The sequence below is a fragment of the Berghia stephanieae genome, chromosome 5 (genome assembly GCF_034508935.2).
Source record: "Berghia stephanieae isolate SIO BIC M18660-M18661 chromosome 5, UCSD_Bste_1.3, whole genome shotgun sequence".
Taxonomy (NCBI): Eukaryota; Metazoa; Mollusca; class Gastropoda; order Nudibranchia; family Aeolidiidae; genus Berghia; species Berghia stephanieae.
Genome location: NC_088364.1, coordinates 14,742,470 through 14,768,710, shown reverse-complemented (window position 1 = coordinate 14,768,710; position 26,241 = coordinate 14,742,470). Strand labels below are relative to the sequence as shown.

Sequence of the window (26,241 nt, the reverse complement as noted above, 5' to 3'; positions counted from 1 at the left end):
TCTTTGTTTCAAATGGCGTTGGTCACAGTCACAACCGCTTTGTTTTCTCTCGCTCCGTTCAATTTGCTGGATTTTTAAATTTTATATATTTAATTAAACGAAGTTGTGCTTATCATTGTTGACATTTTGGATTTTAATACTTATATGTTGTATATTTAATTAAGTGAAAGTGTGCTAAGAAGAATGCGGAATTGATCGCATAACTTTGTAAAGCGATTGGACAGAGACGATTTTTATCTCATCAACTTCGTCACATTGACAGAGAAACTATAAAATGTTTTATTAAATAAGTGGAATGTTTTATCTTGATTGTAGTAACATGGATAAGTACAGTAGTTAGAAATTGAATTTTCAAACATTATACCCTGAATTCTTTTTGTAATCATTATTGGAACGAAGGAGATATCAAGGTTTAAAGCTCTACAAGGTTCAGGACAGTTATCATTGGCGTTCCGGAATATTAATCGCATTTATGAGGCTTGCAAGTTTTACTTTGTTTTTCGGCAATGGACAAAATTGTGCGTTGGTTTGAGAGTATTTCCATTACAAATATTAAACCATAACAATTTAGCTTATCAGATCTACAAATAGGTATATGTACATCGCTTTGAACCGATGACTCAAGTAGGCCATGGTCTTATCGTGGATGGAGGACAGCGCGCGGTGAAGATGTGGTAAGCAGGAGAATGGGAAGGGAAGGTTCTATCTTTCAATATATTATACCTATGGTATTGGTTAAAAAGATTATGGAGATAAAGGTATTAAATCTGAAAGATAAAGGGAGTAAATCTGACTTTTGAATGAACAACACAAAACAAACGACGTTTTGGCCTTTCGGTAAACAGTTTACTTGAAAAAGACCAAAGGCCGAAACGTCGTTTGTTTTGTGTTGTTCATTCATGAGTCAGATTTACTCCCTTTATCTTTATCTCCATTTTATTGAATCATTTAGGCACCTCTAGTTATTCGTTAAAAGGGTAACTTCGTTGTAAAAACGAAGTTCATTGGCTAAATGAGAGCCACTTTATAAAGGTATCGCCGCTCTTCTCTTTCTTGTTTCCACTGTAGTAAACGTGTCTAAAGACCTCCTCGCTAGATAATAATATTAGGTAGGTTTACCTTGAACTAAGAACTAAGCAGTGTGTTCTCGCCACTATGTTATTTGCACATTATACTGCAGGCGCATTTTACTGAAAGGATACGCGTTACTTATGATCTAAATATGCCTATGATGCACTGAATATTTTTTTTTTTTTCAATTACTCGAAGGATTTGATTTTTCAGAACTTTAGTTAAATACCCGCCCTATCTGACCCGTTGATACGAAATTTTGTTGTTTACAAGGTTTTAAGGAAGTGCCGGCAATTAGCATTCCCAGACTTCCTGTGTTGTTTTACTGTTTTTATGCTGTCACGTGACCGTTTTGAAAAATATTGTCATCTGCTACAAACAATTAGACCTGTCAACAGAAGATATTATTGTACATTTTAAGGGAGGACTGGTTCCATAGCAGACCAGTTGATTGAATAAAAGGAAAAGGGACTTTTATCCCCATCTTCCCCCTCCTCCTCCTCCTCCTCCTCCTCCTCCTCCTCAACCACCGCCGCCACCACCACTACCATTACCGTGAGATTGGAGGGATAAGGGGTGGGGGGAGGAGGCGTGGAGGGAGACGAGGAGCCTCATGACGTAGAGCATGTCACGGATGCTCGCAGGTGTTTTTAACCCCTTAACAGCGAAGCTGAATTTTAAAAAAAAAATTTTAAAGATCCTTTCATCTTTATTATTGTTAAAGGAGAATGAAACGTTTGCACCAAGAGCGCAGTCAGAGTATCGCAACTCTTGTTGCTGGTGGTGTTGGACTCGCCACTAGAAGGTTACATTGCTACTGTGTTTGCTCTTCCTCCGCCAACCCCCACCCCTATTTCTTCTTTTTTTTAAAAACAAACTTAGTATTGTTAATTGCTATTTACTTTTTTAAAATGATTAGCAAGTGCGGTATGAGTGTCACATATGCAGGACGGTGGGAGTCTATTGCAATTAACCCTTTGCCAGTGACATTGATTTGTTTTCACCACAAGAGCTGTAAGGATATTTTTAAAAAGCGCTTTGAGCACGTCGCGTTTAGTGGATATTGCGCTATATAACAGCTCAAGTTTTTAAGTTGTATTACTGTTGTTTGTCTTTGGATGAAAACGGTAAGATTTTCTTTTAGGTCCAAGTAAGTTTGAAATTCGCCTTTGAAAGGTTAAGTTGTTTGTTTTGTTTTTTCTTTTGTTTTTTTTTTTTTGTTTTTTTTTTAAAAGCGACTACGCTGTTTCTTTTCTTTTCTTTTCTTTCTGACTGGCAAGCTATCCGCTTTACTTACATGCACACAAAAGGATACATCTAGGTCACGTATCAAGACATCTCGGTTGCGTGTGTGACAAACCGAGCGTCTTGGAGTTCGAAATACTTTTCCATAAAAGACTCGGTATTTGCAAGACACTCAGAAACCAATTCCCGATAAAGCTCTAGTGCACTGTAACTTATGACCTTGCCCCCCCTCACAATCCCACTTATTGTGTATTATAGGCAGAACATAAGAAGCTGGGCTGCCACATGCGTGACTAAGTCTAGCCTAGTGAGAGAAAAAAACATCATAGGGTCTACGTGTATTTGCAAACTGAGCAGAAAGTTTTCATTTCACCATGGGATGGGAAGGGAAAGGGATAACACTGTGACAAGAGAGAGAGAGAGAGAGAGAGAGAGAGAGAGAGAGAGAGAGAGAGAGAGAGGGGGGGGGTAAGGGGGCATGGGGGAAGATGAAAAAACAATGGGTTGCCTGATGACGTAGATCAAAGGAGTGTTACAGAGGTGCTTCACGGTGCGTGCTTTGTGAAATTTTAACCTCTTTCTGTGACATAGACTTTTAAAGCTCCAGATTATTTGTGCAGAATATATCGTTTCCACCAAGAGAGCAGTAGAGTATTTCGACTCGGGCTACAGTTAGCTATAATCCCAAAGCATGTCTTTTAACGATAATATTATGACTAAGATCTGGAATTTGGATAGTGTAAGATTGATTCTCGCCTTTAGTGGGTAAAATTGTTTTGATTAACACAAACATACACACTCACACACACATACACACACGAGTGCGCGCGCCCAATACAGCGTGTTTCATTCATTGCTTGTATTGCAACGGTAAACCAGTTAACGTGTACGTAGATCCTGAGGCTAGGTGCCCCGTTACTGTGTACGTCATCGTCATCATCAATCGTGGCTTGTACTCTTGAGCACGTTGTCGGTCAGCTGTCTCCACGAATCACTATTCTCTGCGGTGCGCATGAAATCTGTGTTGCTTTTTAACTGATTCGTCTAGGATTTTATGAGGGTTCTGACAGTTATATTTCCTGAGCATTTTTTACCATTGGGTACCTGAGTTAATTTTGGAAAATAGATATTTTATAATAATTCTTATGACATGTTATATATCATTTTAATCAGAAAAGAATAATAAATGTGACTAAGACAATTTTACACTTATAAAATTTGGTTATTGATAAATGAAATAGCAAAGTTATGCAATCAATGAATTGTAAAAAAAAAAAGAAGTTACTCTACTCTCAACTTACATCAAACCTCCATGTTTTCTGCTAATCCAAAGACATTTTGAATCACATATATTAATCACACATATATTTTAAGTATACTGTCCAAATTTGAGATTGAAATGTTGAAAATCTAAGATTTTATAACAATATAACTATTTGCAGTTAAAATTTCAAAAAATTGCCACAGTCACAGTTTGTAGAAATAGGACATCCTACCAATAAACAAAAGCAAAAATTGACCTAATCTTATATAATGTTACAACTAATTTTACAATAAAATAACAAATGATAAGCAACAGTTTTAAAAATCTAATTTTGACTCTGTCTGGTATTCCTCAAAACATTTTTTTTTTTTGCATGGAGATGAGGCTTAGTCGAGCATCCACGACAGAAATAATTCGTCCTTTTCTTCATCCCCATTCATTGTGCCTCTGTTGCACCACACACATGCTCTGTCCTGCTCCGAATGAGAGATCAGATGCAGATTCCCTACAAATCTCTCAGGGATGGAGGTAGAGGGGCAGCCAGGCTGACGAGCTTCATCCCTTGCTCGATCGGCGTCGTTCCGGGTTACCACAGAAAGTTTTGTCATTTCCTCGACAAGTTTGATTTTTTAAATCCAGAAGAGGAATCTTTTTATTTTGAGACATGGTGAATGAAATATGGGCATTGGTCCCACACAGTTCAAACATACAATAAAAAAGATTTTTCACCATTTAACTGTCTTGCAGTTGAAGGTCCTGTAGTAGCCTGTCTGTTGATCCGCCCGATACATCCATTCATGTTGTTGTTATAGTTATGGATGAGACCGGGTTTCTCCATCACTTTTCCTTTTTTTATCGTTGTAGCCATTTCACTTGATGCTTTTGTTGAACAAGCTACTACGGGATTTCTTGCTGCTATTGCCCTTCCACATGACGCAAGAGATATCTGCCTCTTTGTGGGTGGTGAAAATCCATTTGCGCTCCAAATGCTTCAATTTTAGAGACCGAATTTCCTGAGGGAAACCACGCCGATTGGTGTTGACAGTGCCAGTGTAGTAAAATCCCTTTTCTGATAAGGCTTCCAAAAGTTTCATTGTAGTATAATACCTGTCAGCAAAGAGATGATGACCCTTTGCGAATGGTTGCAGAAGAGTCTCAAACATTTTCACAGCCTGCTCATTGTCATGTGGAACGTCCGGATTGTAATACATCTTTTCTCCAAAGTACGTCAAGAGATTAATGACATATCTTGTAGTCAAGCCAAAGACTTTGATGTGGTATTTCTTTGGCTTTTGGGGGTTGCATATTTTATAGACCCAACGCCCCTGAAATCCCACAACCATCTCATCCAACAAAAGATTTTGAAATGGATAAAATGCGGATCAAAAATTTTCAAAAAGCATATTGATGAAGGGTTCTATTTTATCCTTCAAAGGGGCAGTGGCAGAATCAGAGCAATGCAACATGCTGTGGAATATAGATTCAAATCTTGGGCGAGAAAACATATGGTGGTACCAAGGCTTGTAGCTCGGTGAGTCTGGATGCCCAGCATACACAAATTGATGGCAGTTTGTCGATACCAATTTGTCTGATGACAGCCCTGGTTACAGGTTTCCAGCTGTTAAAAACAGACTGTCTTAGAGGAGGATTGTTTAGGGCACACCTGTAGATTGCATATGTGTTGATTGCATTGATGAGAAACTCCAAGACAAAAGCAGAAATGCATCAAGTGGAGTTGACTGCACTGTCAAATTCGCCTGCTATCCTGGCTCTTGTGGTGGTGAAAATATAAGATTATTCCTTGTTTCAGCATCACCTTCTGTAATCTGAAATATAAAACAAAAGGAATATATGAATAGTATGGATAAAAATAAACAATAAACAGAATTCTTTTGGTCAATGATAAAATTTCGGGGGGGGGGGGGGGGGGGGGGTACTACTAGTACTAGTACTACTGAGCATAAAGGATAAAAGGAATAATCCAGCTGTTTTAAAAAAAATGCTATTTGATCAATAAACAGCAGGAAAAATTATCATAAAACCAACAAAACACAGATCATGCAAGACAACAAAAACAATTATTATTTACTATTACCCTCATTACATTACTTTACACGGAATTGCAGCAACAGCGGTGGTGACATAACTAAAATTGGACGTGGCTTACCTTTTGCTTTGACTTTGTTGGCAGTATAACTTTTTACATATTGTTGTAGTATACACGTTTGTTTTTTGTTCTTATTGTCCCCAACCCCTCCCCCAACAAAGTCAAAATCATCACTGTAACCTATTATTATTATTATTAGGTATATATCTGTATTCTCATTTAAATTATTCCTATATACCTTAAGTTATACAGATTCATATATCTGTGTTATCATTTATTTTTTATTTATTATTATTCCTATATTTCTATAGGTATACCGACTCACTATAATGCATACAGTCTACTGATCTCTCTTTCATCGTAATTTGTATGTCACATTCATAAAAGTGTGATAAGAATGTGGCCTCGTCTTGTCTTATCAGTTATCAGTCAGAGGCAAAAAATGACAATAACACGGAACAGGTAAGAGCCAGTTGATGTTACACAAAGGTCACTGATAAATAAATGAAGGTTGTAGGCATTTACTAGCAATGATTTGATTACATTCACATAATTCTTCACTTGCAAGTGGCCTTATGACTTATGGGAGGTCACGTTTCCGTTACCTACATTTTACAGTGTTTGGGGTAGATCACAGTTTGAATGGTTTGACCACTGCTGTTGTTGTTAGTAGTAGTAGTAGTATTTTGTATTTATTAAAAAAAATTGGCTTGACTTACTTGACTTAGATGCCTTTCGCGTCTCGACCGAAAGATCGGGTCGCCTTGGCTGTTTCCAGTATTTCCTGTGTGAGGTGTCTCCAATATTGCCGGTCCTCTGCTAGGGTTCTCAGATTTTCAAGGTCCCCTGCCGTTATGAGACTAATGCTTTGTCCAAGTGTTGTGAGGTTTTTGTTTAGGATCACAGGGAGTGTTGTGATCGGTCTTCCTCTGAAAAGGTTCCCGTGTTTTTGGAAGTATCCCGACATGGCTTGGTTTGCTGGTATGTTTTTGTCCCTGCGTAGTATGTGACCGAAAAGTTGCCATCGTTGTTGTAAAATGTCAAGGGAGATTGGTCTTTCTTTTGTGATCTTATAGAGTGATTCATTTGAGATCTTTTTGGGGTATTTGATGTCCAGTACCCTTCTTAGCTGTGTGCGATGGAAGGCATCCAGATGTTCTTCTTCGGATTTTGTCAACGCCCAAGTGCCGCAGTTATACAGAAGTACCGGTTTTACAAGAGCATGGTACAGTTTCAGTTTGGTTTTTCTCTTTATTTTGTCACCTCTAATCCATACATTGGTGAGTTTACTGAGTGCGGCGTTTGATAGCTGTTTTCTTCTTTGTACATCCTCGGTGTCTCCAATTAGTGAGCCGACTTTCTTTGTTCTTTTCCATTCCTCTTTGTTCCTCGATATTGTTGTAAATTCGGTTTTATTGGCATTGACTTGGAGGTTATATTTCATGAGGGTATTTTGTATGATGTCTATATTTGCTGGTGTTGATCCAATAAAATCGACATCATCTGCATAGGCGATTTCTCTAGGGATTGCATTCTCAATATGAGTCGTTGGTTTTGGAATGACTTTTCGAACTTCTTTCAGAGCGTGTTCTAAGTATATTGTGAACAGAATCGGGCTCAGACTATCTCCTTGGGGGGTCCCGATGTTACTTTCGAACTGCGTCTGTTTTGTGGCCCCGTATATCCTTGGTTGTATCTTTGTGTTGCTGAGGAGAAATCGGATTATTCGGAGCTCGTCTTCGTCTACTATTTCTGTTAATATCTCCAAAAGTTTTCCTCTGTCGATCGTATCAAAGGCTGCGGACATATCGATTCCGGTTATTGTTATGGATATGTTTTCTTTGAGTGCCTTTGCTGCCAACCATTTATGTGTCCATACAACGTCCGATGTGCTTCGGTCTTGGCGAAACCCGCTTTGGCTATGTGATAGGTATTTTTCTATTTTCGGTCTAATTCTGTTGAGGACAATAGTTGACAGTGTTTTTCTTATGGTATTCAGTAATGTTATTGGGCGCAGGTTGTTTACGGGTCCTTTCGTTTTTCCTGGTTTTTGTATTGTAATTAGGACACCGCTGTTAATGTCCCAGTCTTTGTGTGTTGAGAATGTTTTGTTCATTATGTTTGCAATGCTCAGATCCAGGGAGAGTGTACCGCATTTCAGCAATTCAGCGGGAATTTCATCTTCGCCTGGGGATCTGTTATTGTTTAGGCACTTTATGCTATTTCTAACTTCAGTTGTTGTGATGCGGTTGTTTAGGTCTCTAGGGTTTCCTGAGAAGGGCGATATTTGTGAGACTTGTTTGTGAAATTTCTGCTGGAAGTGGTCAGTTACAATGTCAAGGATATCGTTGGGATTTGTTGTCTGTTTGCCAAATTTATCCTGTAGTTTTGGGTTCTCGAATGGTTTTCGGTTCAGAGATTTCGTCGCTTTGAACATAGACGATGCGTTATTTTTGGACTTTTCTATGTCTTCCACTTTTTTGTCTAATTCCTCGTTTCTGTGTTTTATTGTAAGTGATCGAATTGAATGCAGTATTTTGTTTCGTTCCGTTTTCAGGTTTATTATTTCTTCCGAGTCTTTCGTGTTTTGTATCCTGATCCTAAGTTCTTTTTGTTGCCGCGATAGATCGTTAATAGCGATGTTAGGCGTTCGATTTGGTTTGTTCTTAGTTGTATTAATAGAGCCTGCACTTTCTTCCCCGCATATTTCATTGCCGCTTGCGTCTCTTTCCATTCATTGTTTGGATTGCTGTTTTGCTTTATTTTAAATAGACTTGAGTTAAGTTCATATTGGTAATGAATGCGACATTCTCGCTCATTTACTATTTTTGCCGTGTTTATTTTGACTGCGGTTTTACCTTTCTGTCTTCGTTGTCTGTACACATTTATGTTGAAATTCGTTTTTACAAGTTTGTGATCGGATGTTAGCAGTGTACCACCGTATGATCGCGAGTTGGTTGAGTAGTGTTTATGGCGGTGTCGACATATGATATAGTCTATTTGGTTGTGTATTGTTATCATTTTGTCTTGGGTTTGGTCTTTCCTTTGTCCTACCCATGTTGTCTGGTGTCTTGATGGGTGGTTGAAAGCACTGTTTGTTATGAAAAGTTTTCTCTGTTCACAGAACTGGACTAATTTTTCTCCGTTATCGTTACGTTTTCCTTTTGAGTATGATCCTAAACATAGTGTGTCACTGTCGAGACGTTTTCCTACTTTGGCATTAAAATCTCCAGCAATTATTAATATTGATTTGTTTCCTATTTTGTTCAGTGTATCGTCTAGGTCTTTGTAAAATTTATCAGTTTCCTCTGGGTATTGTTTTGCGCGTTGACTTGTTGGTGCGTAAACATTTACGATTGAGATAGTGAACGTCTTCTTACCGTGATCGTCTTTATTATCGTTATTCTGGTTCCTTGAATTGATCTTACACTTAAGCTCAAGAACACATATTCTGTCCGAAACATTCCATTCGTCACTAGTCAAATCCCTGCAGTTTTTATTTATGAGAAATCCACATCCATAGTGAGGTGAACTGGAAGCAAAGCACAGCAGTCTGTGACCATTTATTGTTTGGTCGACGCCATCTTGGATCTTCGTCTCTTGTAAACACAACACATCGATTTTATAACTTTCTAAATCTTGACACAGTTGTTCCTTTCGAATGTTACTTTTAATAGATCTTAAGTTAAAAGTTCCAATATTAAGATTAGTCCACATCAGGTAAAAATTAAAGATTCCACACAGTGAATAAATAGAAACATAAGACTATCCACTGAGCCGAAGCTCAATGTCAACAGGTGTCAGCCATGTTGTCCGCAATAAAAAAAATTGTTGTTATTATTATTATTATTATTATTATTATTATTATTATTATTATTATTATTATTATTATTATTATTATTATTATTATTATTATTATCATCATCATCATCATTATTATTATTGTTTTTTTTTGCAAGTAGGCACTACTGATGGGTCCAGTAAATGAGTTATAAAATGGTTGTAAAATAGCAACATTTTATAAGAAAGATTAAATATAATCAGATTTCTGCAATACAATTGACAATTTACATAAATTGTTTTTATTGATATTAAAACATTGAAGTTTTTATTGCATTGCATATTTTGCCGATCCTATACTATGAACTGTTATTATACTGATTTTACAAACCGTTCTATAACTAGGATTAACAATAATCAAGCCTAAACGCTTTATGTAATTGGAGACAGGTGGTGCTGTATTATAATATGCAACCATCAATATCAAGTGACCTCCAAAGTTCAGGCCAATAGCAATGAATATTCATGAAGTGTGTTTGAGACTGGGACTTCTTATACAATTGTCCCCTGTGAAAGCTGTTGTATGTTGTATTAGAGTTGGTTTATTTATGTATGGTGCTGTGGAGCACTTGATTCATTGGAAATGATGGAACATTTTGCCAGATCTATCTAGCACTAAAAAGCTCATATACCGGAATTAATTATTTTTTGCTAACCCATGCCCTATCACAAGTGATGGGTCGTTGTTAATCCATGCTGGCAATTATAACAATTGGCTATATGCGAATGATGAAAATCTTCATTTTATTGAGATTTTCACTTGTTTCAGTACATCTTCAAATACAGATACTTGCTTGCAATATAATTTTTAAGAACATGAATTAAATCTGCAATTATTGTCTTGTGAAATATTTTGATGTAATTAGTAACCAGTTAATGACAATGATGAATTATTATAAATAATACATAATTACGATTTAATCTTTTTATTTATTGTATTGTTTATATTTCTTCTCCTCATGATGAATAGTTATCATTCTTATTCTCTGTTTTAGGTACATAGGGGATCTAAGCAAACAGAAAATCAGTCTGGCAGACAGTTGGAACCTTCAAGATGATATTTCATCTGACGATCCAGAGATGTACGTTCTCATCAGGAAGGAGAAAGATAGACAAAGAAAAGGACTGGAGATGATTGCATCTGAAAATTTTGTCAGCAAAGCTGTGATTCAATGTCTCGGTTCTTGTCTGACTAATAAAGTTACTGAGGGCCAACCTGGGGATAGGTAAACAAATGAAATGTTTTCGTATTAAAAAATAACTATATACAAGGTTGTCAATTTTCCGTATCTTTACGGAATTCAGTATGTCATAAACCCTCAGTATATTTTCTAATCATCCCCCCGGATGGAAAAAAGGGATTACTTTTTACTGGAGTTCAGCACTCAGAAAGAGGTTGGTCTAAGTGTTTGAGTAAAAGTTCAGTAAATTTTTGCCTTCTGAATTGGCAACTCTGTATATATTGTGCATGCATTTGTGATGTGCTGCATGTTTGAAATATTTTATTATAAAATCAAAACAAACAAAAAATGGTAACAATATAATAAAAAAAACAAAAACAATTTAGCTATTATTTTTGTTCCCCTCCCCTGCATTTGGTACTATCTTAGGGTGAACCAGGTGGTGGAAAATTTTGTCATCCTGAAATTGAAATGACTCTCACTTTGAAAATTGTGCTGAAAGGTCGTTTTTTAAACATTCAATATATAAAAACAGATCATCAATATTAATTATATTTATGTTATTTTGATGACTTGGCGAAAGATTTCTTTTTCATCAGTTAAATAATGAAAAAAACTGACAGTCTCGCAACAACGGGATAACAGAAATAGTTTTTCAAAATAATGTGGACAAAGTATCAAGTTTATCGACACTTTTTCAACACTTAAAAAAAGCTATCATTGACATGATTATGATGCTAGATTGTCGTTTTTTTGGTTTATTTTTTATTATTCAACCCAGGCAAACTGATTCCTTCATTTATCAAAATATCTTGGGGTTTTTTTATTGCAAATCTTACGAAAGCGACCTTTTGTATGAACTTTTTGAGTGATTGTTTTGCCTGTCTTGAGGCAAAGGCCAATGTTAGATGCATTGCTTGTTTTGTGTCTTTTCAACATACATAAGTCCTATTTACTGGGTGGGGTTCCTGACCTCCCATAGTGGGCAGGGAGGTACATACTGTGTCTTCTATCCCCCTATGTCTGTTTTCCAACATGCTTTCTGTCTTTGTCTTGGAATGAGATTACTTGGGTTTTGTCCTGGCCCTGGCCGGACACCCTGGCTGGGAGGGAAACAGTCAAATGTATAGTTAGTTTTGGGAGTTGATATTTTTTTCCTTGTAAATCATCTCTCTGTTATGCACTATATTATGTTTTGTTTATGTATTATATATGGGGGGAGAAGTGGCCGAGTGGTTAAGGCATTGCACTGTGACCCAGAAGGACCCGGGTTCGAGCCCCGCTTCAGGCACTTTCGTTTATTTCCTTGAGCAAGATTATTAACCCCCAATTTGCTCACTTGGACAACATGGGTGATTCCTTTTGACATCAGACATCTTGTTTGATGAGTTATCTATATTCCTTCGTGGAATGCCAAGGCGACGATGTCTTATGATGTCATGGCGGAAAAGGCATAATTTTTAATTTTAATGTATTATATATGATTTGTAAACATTTTAGTGTATTCCTTTCAGTGGGGACCTGTGCTTGTGTCTGGATGAGACTTTTAGGTGATCTCAAACTAAGTACACTAATAGTGTGCTCTTGGAATCTACACCTGTTCCCTATTTGAACCAATTCCCCTTTGTCTGCCTTATTCTTGGATGCTTTAATTGTAATTCTAGAACTTTTTACTATCCCATTTTCTTCCTTTTTACTGGCGCTGATATAACCTTAATGTGTTGCTAGCGCTGTAAAACCCTTAAAAACAAACAAAACTTCACTGATTGGGTACCTAATTATCAGGAACAATGGCAAGTAGCCTAATTAATTCCCGCGCAAATTTCATACCTGCCTATATTATGGACCGGACCGTCCGTAATTGTTAGGGAAGTGTAAGGACAATTACGGACTTACGGAAATAGAAGAAATATTACTGATACAAATGGTCGCAACATTAAATTTAAAAAAATAATTTTTGTTCCATTATTTACCGCATGCTACAATAAAAATTCTCAATGCCTCGCTGGCTGGCGATGAGTGATGTCATCGACTCGACATGGAAACTTTACCCTCATTGGTAGACACAGTGCAGTGTCGAAAGTAGGTCATCAATAAGCATATTATTATCACGGGGATCATTTGCTTTAGTATTACTGAAATTTGACAATTAATTACTGATGAATTTTGTATTTATTACTGAATTTGAAATTTCCAAGTAGGCAGGTATGAAATTTGTTTTCTGCTATTGTTTTGCTCAATTGAGCTTGCTGTTAACTATTTATTTCAATTCTTTGGATTTTTCCACTACGAAGAGTTTCAGTCAATTTTTATAGAGCTCATTTACATGTCTAATTCATGGTGAGCTGTCCAATATTATAATTTTGCACTCTCTCCTTCTCAAACTATAACAGATACTTTGGTGGTAACCAATTCATCGATCAAATAGAAATACTCACACAAAAGAGGGCTCTGGAAGCTTTCAGGCTCGATCCAGAAGAATGGGGTGTCAATGTTCAGCCTTTGTCAGGATCCCCAGCCAATTTAGCAGTGTACACAGCCTTGGTGGAACCCCATGGTCGTTTCATGGGGCTCCATCTTCCAGACGGAGGCCATTTGAGTCACGGTTTCATGACCCCTACCAAGAAAGTGTCAGCCACTTCACTGTTTTTCGAGTCCTTCCCATACAAGGTTAATCCCAACACAGGCCTAATCAACTATGATGAGCTACACGCCAATGCTAAACTCTTTTTGCCCAAGTTGATTGTTGCTGGTGAATGTGTTTATGATGATTGGATTTTACTTATTATTTTTTATAACCCTAAAAATTACATTTTGCGTTTATGTAGTGATATATAATAGTAGTAGGCATCCTTCTGTCTCAAGAAACGATGGTTTGCCCCCTGTATGACTTTGGTCTCGTCAGAATTGTTGAGAGCAGTGACGGGTGTGACTCAGCAGATGGATCCTTGCATGGCAGTCTCTACCGCAGTTGCTGCACACATAGTTTGACTGTGTGTTTGGTTCTACTGCCTCTCTTTCCTCCTTGCTCTCCTCTCCTAAAACATCTTTCTCCTCTCCTCACCTCTCTTCACTCCCTCCATCACCACATATCTCCAGTCACTACGGTTGTCAGCAAGCGATTCCCATGTATTTGAATTGATGCCTGTCAGTTTCATGTCTCGTTTGCAGACATCATAGAAACGCAGAGCTGGACGGTCGGTTGGTCGCCGCCCAGAAGCTAATTCACTGTACACGATGTCTTTGGGTATGCGCCCATCGTCCATCCTGTGTACGTGACCCAGCCATCGCAAACGTCGCTGGCAGAGCATGAGATGCATACTGAGGGAGTTTGCTCTTTCTAGCACTGCATTGTTGGTGAGTCTGTCCTGCCACCTGATGCCGAGAATTCGTCGTAGTCAGCGAATGTGGAAGTTTTCCAAGCGGTTCTCCTATCTGGCATACGTTGTCCAGGATTCACTGCCGTACAGTAGGCTACTGAGTACACATGCCTGGTAGACTTTGAGTTTGGTGTTCAAAGTGAGTTGCTTGTTGGTCCACACTCTCTTGCTCAGTTGTTCCATGACAGTGGCAGCTTTGGCGATGCGCTAGTCTAATTCTACATCAAGTGAGAAGTTGCTGGTGATGGTTGTGCCGAGGTATGTGAAGTGATCAGTGACTTCTAGCTCCTCGTCAATACGAATTACTGGTGTAGAGGGGACATCCTGACACATGACATTTGTTTTCTTGATGCTGATCGTCAGCCCGAATTCCCTTTTTCACGCCGCTGTGCATGAGGAAGGGTTCTGAGGCTTCACCGTCATAGCTGATGGTGCCCTTCATGTTGCCATGGAAGGAGGCTATGATGCTGAGCTGCTGTGGAGGACAGCCAATCTTCTTTAGCAGCTGGAAAAGGCCCTTCTTGCTAACAAGGTCAAAAACCTTTGTCAGGTCAATATATGCATCTGCATTTCTCCTGGAGCTGACGTACTGAGAAAATCATGTCCACTGTCGACCTTGTGGGTTTGCCTGTCGCCTGTTTGATGCCCTCGTATATGGCCCTGATGTTGCCACTATCCGATACTTAATGGCTGTTGTCCAACAACTGAAGCCAGTAGTCGTTAGCGCAATGTCGTGCTGTTTGCTGTGCTTTGCTGCATGCAGCTTGCAACTCCTGCAGGATCCTCTGACTTGGGTCATGCTGGACATGAGAGTGAGAGATGATTACGCAGTAAGGGGACCCTCTATCCAGATATGTGTCTTAAGGAAAAAGATTGTATGTTTACTTGTAATAAGAGGCCACATACGGTCTTTTTTTCTTAAGACGGTAGATATGGCCTCAGCTTTCCTCATTAGTGTTTGGCTGTCCATTTTGTCCATTCCTTTGAATTATCCATCCTGTATTTTGGTTGTCACCTTCTCCTTCCGCCTTCCTTCAAGGTCCCTTGCATAATGGTTTTTGCCAATGTCTCATGGCACCATTAGAAGCTGCTGCCAATGTCTCATGGCAAGAAACTTGACCAAACCAAGACAATTTTATTCTCTTGACTATAGAAATGAGGAATTCCTGTGGTCCTGGTAGAGAAACAACTTTTCTGTAAATCTCTTCATTCGACATGCGATCCGGCCAGATGATGCCTAAAATTAGTTTTCAAAAGATTACATTCTTTTTAATGATATCTGAGGTTAATGTCCAACTTTCACAGCCATATATTAAAATTAACAAAAAACAAAACATGAGCACTTATATAGCGCAATATCCACGTGCTCACAGTGCTATAAAAGGGGTCCCAAGCCAACAGCAACACTTAACATGTAGGACAAGACATGTTTGTCAGCCGATATTACAATTATTTTTCCAAGAGAGACCACAAATGCTGTACAGCCAGGTACTCATTGTTCATTGAGAGAATGTGAGTAAAGAGCCTATTCCAAGGACTCAACAATGCACCACTCAAAACGGGACTCGAACTCTGGACCTTCTGGCCCAAAGGCAAGTGTCACACCACAAAACCAGATAGCTGCACATATGAGAAGGTTATATGTAATAAGTGCCTGATATAGTTTGGAACGGAGTGCCTTGCTCTTGCTTCTCCATTTCTTGTCTAGTCTTGCCATTGCCACTTCAGGAAACATACAGTAATATAATCAATACTTGTTTGTTGTAGTATGAGGATTAATGTATTCTAATGATCAACATGTGTTAAACATCCCAAAGTTGTTATTGTTTTTTGGGGTGTTTTTTTTTAGCATTTTTGGTTTTTAATTAACTGGTTGTCATTGTGTAATGTAAAAAAAAAATACTTTGAAACTGTGGTTGCCATGGGAATTGTTGATCACTTTGGATTTTGATTTCCTCTATCATTTAGTAGGTTCACAAAGAATGGATGATTCTATTACCAATTTAGTTCATGTGGGATTTAAGTTTTACATCTTTTAACATAATTCATTTTGATACTTTTCCTTTTCACTGTTAATATTTCTTTCTTCTGCATTTCCATTATTCAGGTATTAGCTGTTACTCAAGACATCTTGACTACAATCGGTTCAGAAAGATTGCTGATGACGTTGGTGCCTACCTCATGGCTGACATGGCTCATGTTAGTGGCCTTGTGGCTGCTGGACTCTCCCCAAATCCCTTTGAGTACTGTGATGTTGTCACAAGCACCACTAACAAAACTCTCAGAGGTTCCAGATCTGGCTTGATCTTTTACAGGAAAGGTGAGTGAATAAGATTTACTTATAAAAATCTAGCATTAAAAAAATAACATTATAACTTTCATGACAGTCCCCTGATGTTTTATTTCTTTTGGATTTGCAACATGTACAGTAATATATCGATGTGACAAATTACGGAGCAGGCACTGGTGAAAAAGTGTGTATGAAACAGTGTCAGTCAAATCAGGACAGAAAAATACAAGAATAAATCCATCCCAAAAATTCAGCCTGCCTTGACTGGAGATCAAACCTAAGACCTGATTACCAGTCGGATGTGTTACTATTACACCAGAGGTTACCCGATGGGATCTGCCGTCTTAAGGAAAAAGACTGTATGTTTACTTGGAATAAGAAACCACATACGGTCTTTTTCCTTAAGGCGGCAAGGATGATTTAATGCCAATGTCCTTCACAGGGGTACACGTGTCCACTGTGAACTGATGTTCAATCCCCAGTCGAGGAAGACTAATTTTTTGGAATGGATTTTTTTTTTTGTTGTTTCTCTCTTGCTTTGCCTGACTGTTTCATATACAGCAATGCTCGGTCTGACTGAGTAGGTGGAGAAGTGGATGGTAAAGTGCATTGAGTATAATTGACAGGGATGTCTTTTGTCTGTGAAAGAATTTTTTTAAAAGACAAAAGTATTGATTGTTTAAATTTAAAGGCAACAATTAGGAGCTCTCTAGATGGACATGTATCCTTTTCTATGATTTAAAGATGATATCATTTGATGAGAAGCTTTGGTCGAAATATTTTCATATACGGTCGTTACGAAAAACATTTTCAGGTTTGACAAATTAGTTTTGTCAGAAAGGAATCCCAGATTTGAAATCACGGGCTCAGTGAAGAAGGAGAAGAGTTTTGCTTTATTATCACTTTCAATAAGTAGATGAACGTATATTTTATTTGCTACCTGAACTTTTTTCCTTTAATGCATTCAGAATGATTATAGGTATATTTTTTATTTTTGACATCCCATTTACCATAATTTTATTTCAGGTGTGAGAAAAGTGATGAAAAATGGTGAGAAAGTCATGTATGACTTGGAGAGAAAGATTAACGATGCTGTGTTCCCAGGTATTCAAGGTGTTCCTCACAATAATGCTATTGCAGGTATGTTCAGCTGTCAGTCATGGAGAAGACTTTAGTTCTTAGCCAATTAAAATCCTGCAAATGGATTCATTTCTCAGTTGTTTTGTTTATGCCTGCTTGTGTTCTATTTCTCATTTTCTTTTGCCTGAGTCAAGTTGAATCCAAGTCCTAAATATTTTGTAGAGTCAAGGCTTCGGCTTTTACTCAATGTTGCCACAGGGTTGGCCATTGCCAATGACCGAGGGTGGGGTTCACGATCTCTCATAGTTGGCAGGGAGGTACTTGCTGTGTCTTTTATATCTGTTTTCCAATTTAATTGCTTTCTATCTTTGTCTTGGAATGAGATTGTGTAGTTTTGTCCTGACTCTGGCTGGGAGGGAAACAGTTGAATGTATAGTTATAGTTCTGGGAAATGATTTTTTTTTTCCTTGTAAATCACCTCTCTGTTATGAACTGTTACTTTTTTTTTTAATTATGTATTGGTTTGTAAGCATTTGAGTGTATTCCTCTTGGTGTCATCCTGAGCTGGTGTCTGGATGAGGATTTTGGTGATCTCGATCTAAGAACACTGATAGTGTTCTCTTGGAATCTACATCTGTTCCCTATTTGAACTATTCCCTTTTGTCTTAATTTTTCTCATGTGCTTTTAATTGTAAATCTCAAACCATTTTGACTATCCCATATTCTTCCTTTTTTTTACTGGCGCTGAAATGACTGAACTCTCTAGAGTTCATATGCATGGAAAATCGAACATATTTGTTTAATTTTCAATGAGGGTGAACTCGAGAGAGTTAAATGTGTCACAAGCTACATTTCAAATTTCACACTGTAATGGCATCCTAATCAAGCCTGACAAAAATAGTGCGACAACTCGAGTTTTGGGCAAATACTGATGTTTCTATGCAGATGATAGGCATTGATATTTTGTCCTATTTTGGTAATGTGACCACTTTTCCAGCCTAGGCCATTCAAGGTCAGACTTGCTGGATAAGTCGATTCCTGAAAAGCCATAAGTCTCATGGGGCTGAAATTTATCCTGGTTTCTATACCGTTAAACGGAAAGATTTAACTTTATTTCTGCCTGATATAATGAAAATAAACAATATTAGATTTTACTGCTGAAGTAATTTGATGTTTTTACAAACATGGATATACTTTGACCTCAAATTGTTGCTATCATGTCCAGCTCATCAGGGGTGCCAAATGATTTTAGAAAAAAAAATATCCTATTAATGAGTAAAAGCTTTTCTCACCTAAAACGGACCTTGTTAATGAGCAAACTAAAGTGTATAGGGCCTTTGTGACATCAAGTCCAATAATATTATTTCTGTCCTGAGCAAGGACCTTCAGTGGCCTTCTTGGAGAGGGGAAAAAGCTGCTGAGGTGTGAAAAACAGGACATTTGGCATCCAGTGATTGCTGCAATGCGTAATTGTTATGCAAATCGATATGTCTGTATAAATTACTGTGGACTTCTACTCGAGTTGTAGAAAATTGAATAATTTAATGTATAATTCTCATCTCCATTAGGTGTGTGCGTAGCCTTAAGACAGGCAGCCACTCCAGAATTCAAGAAATACCAAGAACAAGTAATAGCCAATTCACAGAGGTTGTGCAAATGTTTTCTGGAGAATGGGTATACAGTTATCTCAGGTAATTAACTTTTGTTGTTTTTTTGGGGTTTTTTTTTTTTTTGGGGGGGGGGGGGGGTTGTTTTGTTTTCTTTAAAGATCTTTCAGTGTATTGTAGGAATTGATCTTACAAATTTTATCTTTTTACATATAAGTTAAACATTTAATACAGGAAAAAGCATGCAGAAGTTGTCGGTAGTAAAGGTTATTTTTTTGTTTTGTTTTGTTTTAAAGATATGGTTAGTTCTCATTAATAGTCATTGTGTAGCATTATAAAGGCTAATCAAACTCAAATCAAGATATAGTTTTTTGTTTTTCAAACACCATTGTTGTTTTGAAACTCAACATATATTATCCATGTCACCACAAAATGAAAGCAACAATAGTCAATGACGTCATAATGATCTCTATTGATTTGCAGAGAAAAATATGTTGCTTTATTATTTTTATTATTAGTAGTATTTTCATTACACACACATAGCCTTTGAATAAATGATGTTATAGTCATTGGAAATGGGACTGCAAGAATAAAATTCGGCTATCTAGATATCATTTTAATTTCTTAGGTCATGAATTCTACTTTGAATTATTGCGGGACACTGTGATCTATATTTTACAAATTTGTCTTTTGAGTAAAGAGATTTGGGACATTGTAGTTAACCTCATTGCTCTCTGGTTCCAGGGATAGGAAGCTGCAAACCGTCAAATGCACAGAGGCTGCTTTTATGATTGTGATAATGGTTGTATTCCATGCTATAGATCGTTTTCTGTTATCTTTACTGCTGTTACAGGGTGGGGGGCATTCAAATTTGACTGGTTTAAACGGGCTAAAGTACAGCTCTTGTGATTAGAAAGGAATCACTGCTCGAAAGTTTTTCAAGTGTCAATCATTTCTTTCTTATCAGGTTCTTTCATATTATAATTAATTGCTACTCTTGGCTTCAAGTGCTTACCTTATTATATGTATCTTGAATAATAAATATATGAAAACTGGACTATATTTGCATGCTGCTGAGCTTTCATTGTAGGCATTAAAATTACTTATCTGCCTTTTGCCTCTTCGCCTATTATCTGAAACTCCTTTCATTGTTAGTGTGGGTTGTTTACTTTAGTTTGGTGACCCCTAAATTTCAGCCTTAAGTGTGCAAAGTACTTAATATTTAAAAAGCTTAAGGCTAATGTAATAACTTTTGAATAAACAACCAAATTGTGTTGCAAACATGCTTGAAATATTTTGGCCTCAGAACAAAATCATAAACATGGAGTTTCTTTTGAAAAGAGATTTTGTCTTTGCAGAAAGTGGCATTAGTGGCATGACTCATTCAACACATGTTACCTTACAGCGAAGTTTGAATCTTGATTCACCTCACAAGATAGCCAAAAAAGAATACATTATCAAAGGAGATGTGGGGAATGGGGTGGTAGAGAATGTAATAATAAGGGTACCTATACAAAGTTTTTGTATTGTTTTTTTATTTTAATTTTTTGTTTGTTTCAATTATTTTTTATACTTTTTGTTTATTAAATGAGGGCTGTTCCATCATCAGGACATTTTAACACTGAGTATAAAGTGCTTGGAGGTTCAGGTTTACTAGATTGTAAACATTATCTTTGTTTTATTTTTTAATGTTTAATAAATAAACATTTTCCAGGTGGTACAGACAACCATTTGGTGTGGCTTGACATGCGTAACAAGGGTCTGGATGGATCCAGGGCGGATAAAGTGCTGGATGATGTCGGTATAACTGTCAATAAGAATATAGTCCCTGGTGATAAGAGTGCTTTGAAACCAAGTGGTCTTAGGATAGGCACACCAGCTCTGACATCAAGGAACCTGAAGGAAGATGACATTACTCAAGTTTTCCATTTGATGGATGATGGTGAGACTTTTTTATGTTTTTGTTTTATCAAAGCGAATACTAATATTTATCCTACTTAATGTCTAACAACTATCGAAGATGAATTGTGTCAGCCTGAGTGTTGCAAGTAGGGGTCCTGATAGCTCAGTTGGTAGAGCGCTCGCTTCATAGTCATAGGGACGAGATTGATCCCAGGTGCGCGGGTGGTTGGATGGGAGCATCACCCTTGAATCATATACCTTTGATGTTCGCATGGGTGTACGATCCGATAGTGATGTCGTTTCTTCTTCTCTTTACTAGCCTATCCTGCTTCTTTGGTTTGTGATTGTATTTTTGACAGGGGATATTTTTTTTTCTGTAAATCTTCTGCCTGTTTGTTCTTGGTTATTTGTAATTTAGCTTATGATATTTTTAGGTTATGATTTTGATTTACATTTGTACTATTTTTGTTAGATTGCTTGTTTTTTTGTTTCAGCAGTCTCTCATATAACCTCAATTGTGTTGGAAGAGACCTAAAGCAACAAACAAAAAAAAAAAAAAAGATCCCAGGTGCAGTATAGAGATTTTTTAAATGACCTTTCTGTCCATCCAGTAGTGATCGGGTAGCTTGGTTAGTTAGATCTGGTGGAAAGTACTTTGCGATAGACTAGCGTCATATTCAAAGGGTAGCAGACCTATGAAGAACTACTTTACTTTACTTTGATTGGCGGGCAGGAGGTCACGCTGTCTTCTATCCCCTTATATCTGTTTTCCGAGTTGATTTCTGTCTTTGTCTTGGAATGAGATTATTTGGTTTTGTCCTAGCCCTGGCCTGAGTCCTTGACTGGAAGGGGAAAAAGTCGAATGTAAAGTCATAGATTTGGGAGTTGATATTTTTTTTTCCTATTGTAAATCATTTCTGTTACTGTTATACACTTTTTTTTTTCATTTATGATTTGTAAACATTTGAGTATTTCTCTTTCTCTTAGTGGGGGCATGTGCTTGTCTCATGATGAGACTTTTAGGTGATCTCAAACTATGCACAATGATAGTCTGCTCTTGGAATCTACATGTTCCCTAATTGAACCCTTTTTCTTTTGTTTCAGCGGTCTCTCATATAACCTCAATTGTGTTGGAAGAGACCTAAAGCAACAAACAAACAAAACAAACAAACAAAACCTTTTTCTTCCATTTAATGGCGCTGAAATGGCCTAAATGTGTTGCACGCGTAAAACCTTAAAAAACAAACATCGGGTTTGCAGGCACAGAACACTAAATCTGATGTGCTGTGTAGCATTTCCTTTTTCTTTGGTGCTGAAATGACCTAAAATTATACAGCAAAGAACAGACTGATCCAATAACTTTCCCTGTGTTTATGAAATAATGGCAGGTCTCCTATGCATTACTAATAATTCTTCTACCAATCTTTCCTCAGCGATTAAAATTGCAATGGATGCCAACAAGAAGTCTGGTCCCTTACTGAAGGACTTCAAAGCAACTGTCGACTCTGAGGAATTCAAGCCTAAAATTGAGGAATTGAGGAAACGAGTTGAGAACTTTGCTCTTGGCTTCCCTCTCCCTGGTTTTGATGACTGGTAGATGTTCCACGTGTTGGCGCTTTCCATAAGTCTACAACTGATATTTATCTGTTACTCATTAACTTTCACTGTTGGTCCAAAGGCGGGAAAAACGTTTACAATCACTCAATGTGAACTGTAAATCAGCAATGACTATTGGTTGCAATAATTGTATGTATGTATGTACAGTGCAACTCCGATGTAACGACATCCGTTATAGCGACATTCCCTGTATAACGACATGGTACTCAGGTCCCATTTTATTTTACTATATATCATTAGTAATAAAAAACCCTCTATAGCGACGTACATTTCAGCAAAACCCCTGTATAACGACATTTCTGGTCCGACAAACCTTGAAGGTGTTGGTCTACCATGAAATTGTTCGTAACTATTACAAGTGGTATCTTCCATTCTATGTATGTTGTCTACTCGTAATAAGCCCAGAGCTAGTTCTTATTGTAGCCAATGAAAACGCTTCTTTTTCAGCCAATCAATAGTCACATTTGTACAACACCACAGCCAATCAGAAGGCTCGCCTTTCACCCAATGAATGCCTGTGACAGGTCAACACTGGACTGTTTATAAATCCGTTGTCCACTCTCCAGACAAACACAGACAATACAAATAAAATCAAAAACAAAAAAAAAAATGAAAAAAGACAAACAAAAAAAAAAAAAACCCAAAAAAAAAATTTTTTATGTGGCCATGTATGCGTATGATGAATACAATACATGCCAGTCCCAAGCCCGGATAAACTACAGAGGGGAAATGAAAAAGTATACATTCACTACACAAGACCCAAAACACCTGATATACACACATAGGAAACCTCTCTGTAACGACATCCCTCTATAACGACACGTTTTCCCGGTCCCGACGATGTCGTTATATCGAGGTTTCACTGTATGTATACAATACGTTCTACCTGGCCAATGCGACTCATTTTAACTTACAAACTCATCTGTATTGTTTAAGGCTTTTGCATTTTTAACAACGCTTGTTATCGTTGCAACTGGCTCCTCAAAAACTTGCCCCCAAGTTTTGTTTATTTTTCTATTTTGGGTTCAGTCTTGGTGGTACATAAGATTTTGTCTCCAAAAAGAAAAAGAAAAATGGGTTTTGAGAAAATAACTTTAGGATTTTATATCCTAATTAATATTTATATCCAGATTACAATTTTTTAAAAATATTTCGGGGTCATTCTGTCATAATGTGATGCTTTTTTTTCTATTTAGAAATGTGATACGGCAATGACATAATTTTTCCAGCGAGAGGGGGGCATTTTATTTATATATTTGATTTTTGCCTGGTATTTTATGTGTGATCCAAACAGCAGTTGCTTTTTTTTTTTAGTAATATAAGACTGCTGCAGTTTTAGGCATAAAGCCTATATGACTGCTGTTTGGTAATGTTATTGAGTGCAATTTCTCTATGTGTTCCTGGGTGGGGTTCCTGAACATGCTTTCTGTTTTTGTCTTTGAATGCGATTTCTAGGTTTTGTCCTGGTCCTGGCTGAGAGTGAAACAGTTAAATGTATAGTTAGTTTTGAGAGATGATATTTTTTTTTCTTCTTATAAATCATCTCTGTAATATGTTTTATTTACATTTGAGTGTATTCATCTTGGAATCTACATCTGTCTCCTATAGGAAACAATTCCCCTCTGACTTATTTTTTCTTGGGACTATAGAACTTTTTACTGGCGCAGATACAACCTTAATGTATTGCAAGCACCATAAAACCCTTCAAATCAAACGTTTTGTAAAATGTTCACATTTGAAGTGCCCACTTCCACATCTTTTCCAACTTATAGATGAGGGTATTCACGTCGAGGATATTAGCATGATAGTATTTGGGTGGGATCCCATGAAGGGACGGAGGTCACTGGTTTTGTAAATCCCTGACTGCTCGAGACGGAGTAGTAACTATGTTGAGCGAACAATTGGGTGGGGGGCTATGACTTCACATGGTGGCCTGGGACATCACTCGTTTTCTATCCCCTTTCAGTCAGTCTGGAATCCCATCTTCCTTTTTACTGGCGCTGCAAAAACCTTTTACAAAAGCAGGGTGGACACTACTGCTGCCCTGAAGTGGTGCTTTCTGTTCTTGTGGGGAGGGGTCTGTGACTACGACTTCCTGTTGCGTTTTCTATCCCCTCCTCCTTTTTCTGTTCCAGATTGCTTTCAGTCAGTCTGGTATCCCAAAAACAGGGTGGCCACCACTTTACTCAAAGGTGGCATTTTTAACTGGGGCCACACTGCGAGTGAAGATGCGAGGCGAGAGATTTGACCATATTAAGCATGGGTCGCTCTCAATGAAGCCACTAAGTAAATCCTGCTTGCAGTGTGGCCTTAGCCTTACTGGGGGTAGGGGGGTGATAGTGATCCTGTTCATCAAGAAATGGTCTACCGAAGTTCCTGTGTAGATGTGGATGCCAAGAGCATGCACGTCTCCACCCATTTGGAAAGGGGGTGGGGGGGGGGGGGGTTTATATAGCTGGGTTGCTCTGATCCTTGGGCGACCTTGAACAAGAAAAAGGCAATGGTGCAGAGAAACTGCCATAACGAGAGCCTCCATCTGTATTTTTCTCGTTATTCCCATTTTTTTTTTGTTAAATTGCGCTGCTTTTAAAAATTATTAAAAATGTATTTGCAATCATGATTGAGGCTGAATTTAATTAAAATATTTTGTACAAAGAATTTTGAGTCGACTTTTTTCTTTATCCACTTCTTGAATTACCTTTCTTTCTGTTGCTTTCCTCTCCATATAAATAAATAAAAATTTGCTTTTAGGCCCCCTTGCTACTTTTTTTTTTTCCTGGCAAAACATTGACAGTATAAGCATAATAAGTTTACCCTGGTGAAAAAGTATGACGATGGATATTGGTTCAAATAGGGAACAAAAGTAGATTTTAAAAGAAATCTATCAAAATGCCCAGTTTGAGACAACTTAAAGGCCAATATCCAGAAACAATCATCCAAAGAATACACTCATATGCTTACAAAAATATTGTACTCAATACAAAAAAAATATAACAGTGCATAACAGAGAGATGATTTACAGATTTGGTGCGGCTATGTGGTCTGAGCAGCGCATAGTCGAGTCATTGGAAAACACTTTTTAACCACATTGTCACCATACTTAGGTGTAAAATGCATAACTGGCTGTTAACACTGTGGTCTCTATAAGAAATAAAAAAATTGTAATAGTCCAACAGGCAACATGTCTCGTCCAACATTTTAAAGTGCTTCTATTGGCTTGTGACCCCTTGTATCACTCACAATGGGAAATTAAAAGGCCAAACTTGGATTTACCTCTATTTTTTTTTTTTTTCTCTTGTTGTTTTGCTTATGGGCCTTGTGGTGCGTGCAACACTTTTAGGTTATATCATCACCAGTAAGGAGGAAAATGGGATAGAAAAAAATAATAATAGTTCTACAAATAAAAGCACCCAGGAAAAAGTAAGACCAAAATTTAATCTGTGCTAACCAGTCTTAACAAAAAACTAAATAGAGGTAAATCCAAGCAATGATTTTTGTAGTTTTGTTTTATGGTGCTTGCAACACTTTTAGGTATATCAGTGTCAGTAAGGAGGAGGAAAATGGGGATAGTAAAAACATAAAAAATTCTAGTTTTACAAGTAAAAGCACCCAGGAAAAAGTAAGGCAAAGGAAACTAGGCCAAGCGGATACCATCAG

At 37.5% G+C, this 26,241-nt stretch overlaps 1 protein-coding gene across 3 annotated transcripts in view; it reads left to right on the top strand.

Moving 5' to 3' along the window:
- LOC144972465 (serine hydroxymethyltransferase-like) overlaps nt 1–23,202 on the top strand; it is a 38,408-nt gene extending 15,206 nt beyond the window's left edge. For 2 of the 3 annotated variants that reach the window (XM_078913661.1, XM_078913662.1), the window contains exons 4-11: nt 5,999–6,149; nt 10,523–10,753; nt 13,102–13,460; nt 16,196–16,408; nt 17,405–17,518; nt 19,027–19,149; nt 20,780–21,007; nt 22,401–23,202. In XM_078913661.1, coding sequence (XP_078769787.1) covers nt 6,085–6,149; nt 10,523–10,753; nt 13,102–13,460; nt 16,196–16,408; nt 17,405–17,518; nt 19,027–19,149; nt 20,780–21,007; nt 22,401–22,564 — 1,497 coding nt within the window. In that variant the 5' untranslated portion in view covers nt 5,999–6,084 and the 3' untranslated portion in view covers nt 22,565–23,202. Of the gene's footprint in view, nt 1–5,998; nt 6,150–6,235; nt 6,333–10,522; nt 10,754–13,101; nt 13,461–16,195; nt 16,409–17,404; nt 17,519–19,026; nt 19,150–20,779; nt 21,008–22,400 lie in introns of those variants that run through there. The other variant, XM_078913663.1, reaches the window with a different exon arrangement.
- The last annotated feature ends 3,039 nt before the right edge of the window (nt 23,203–26,241 follow it).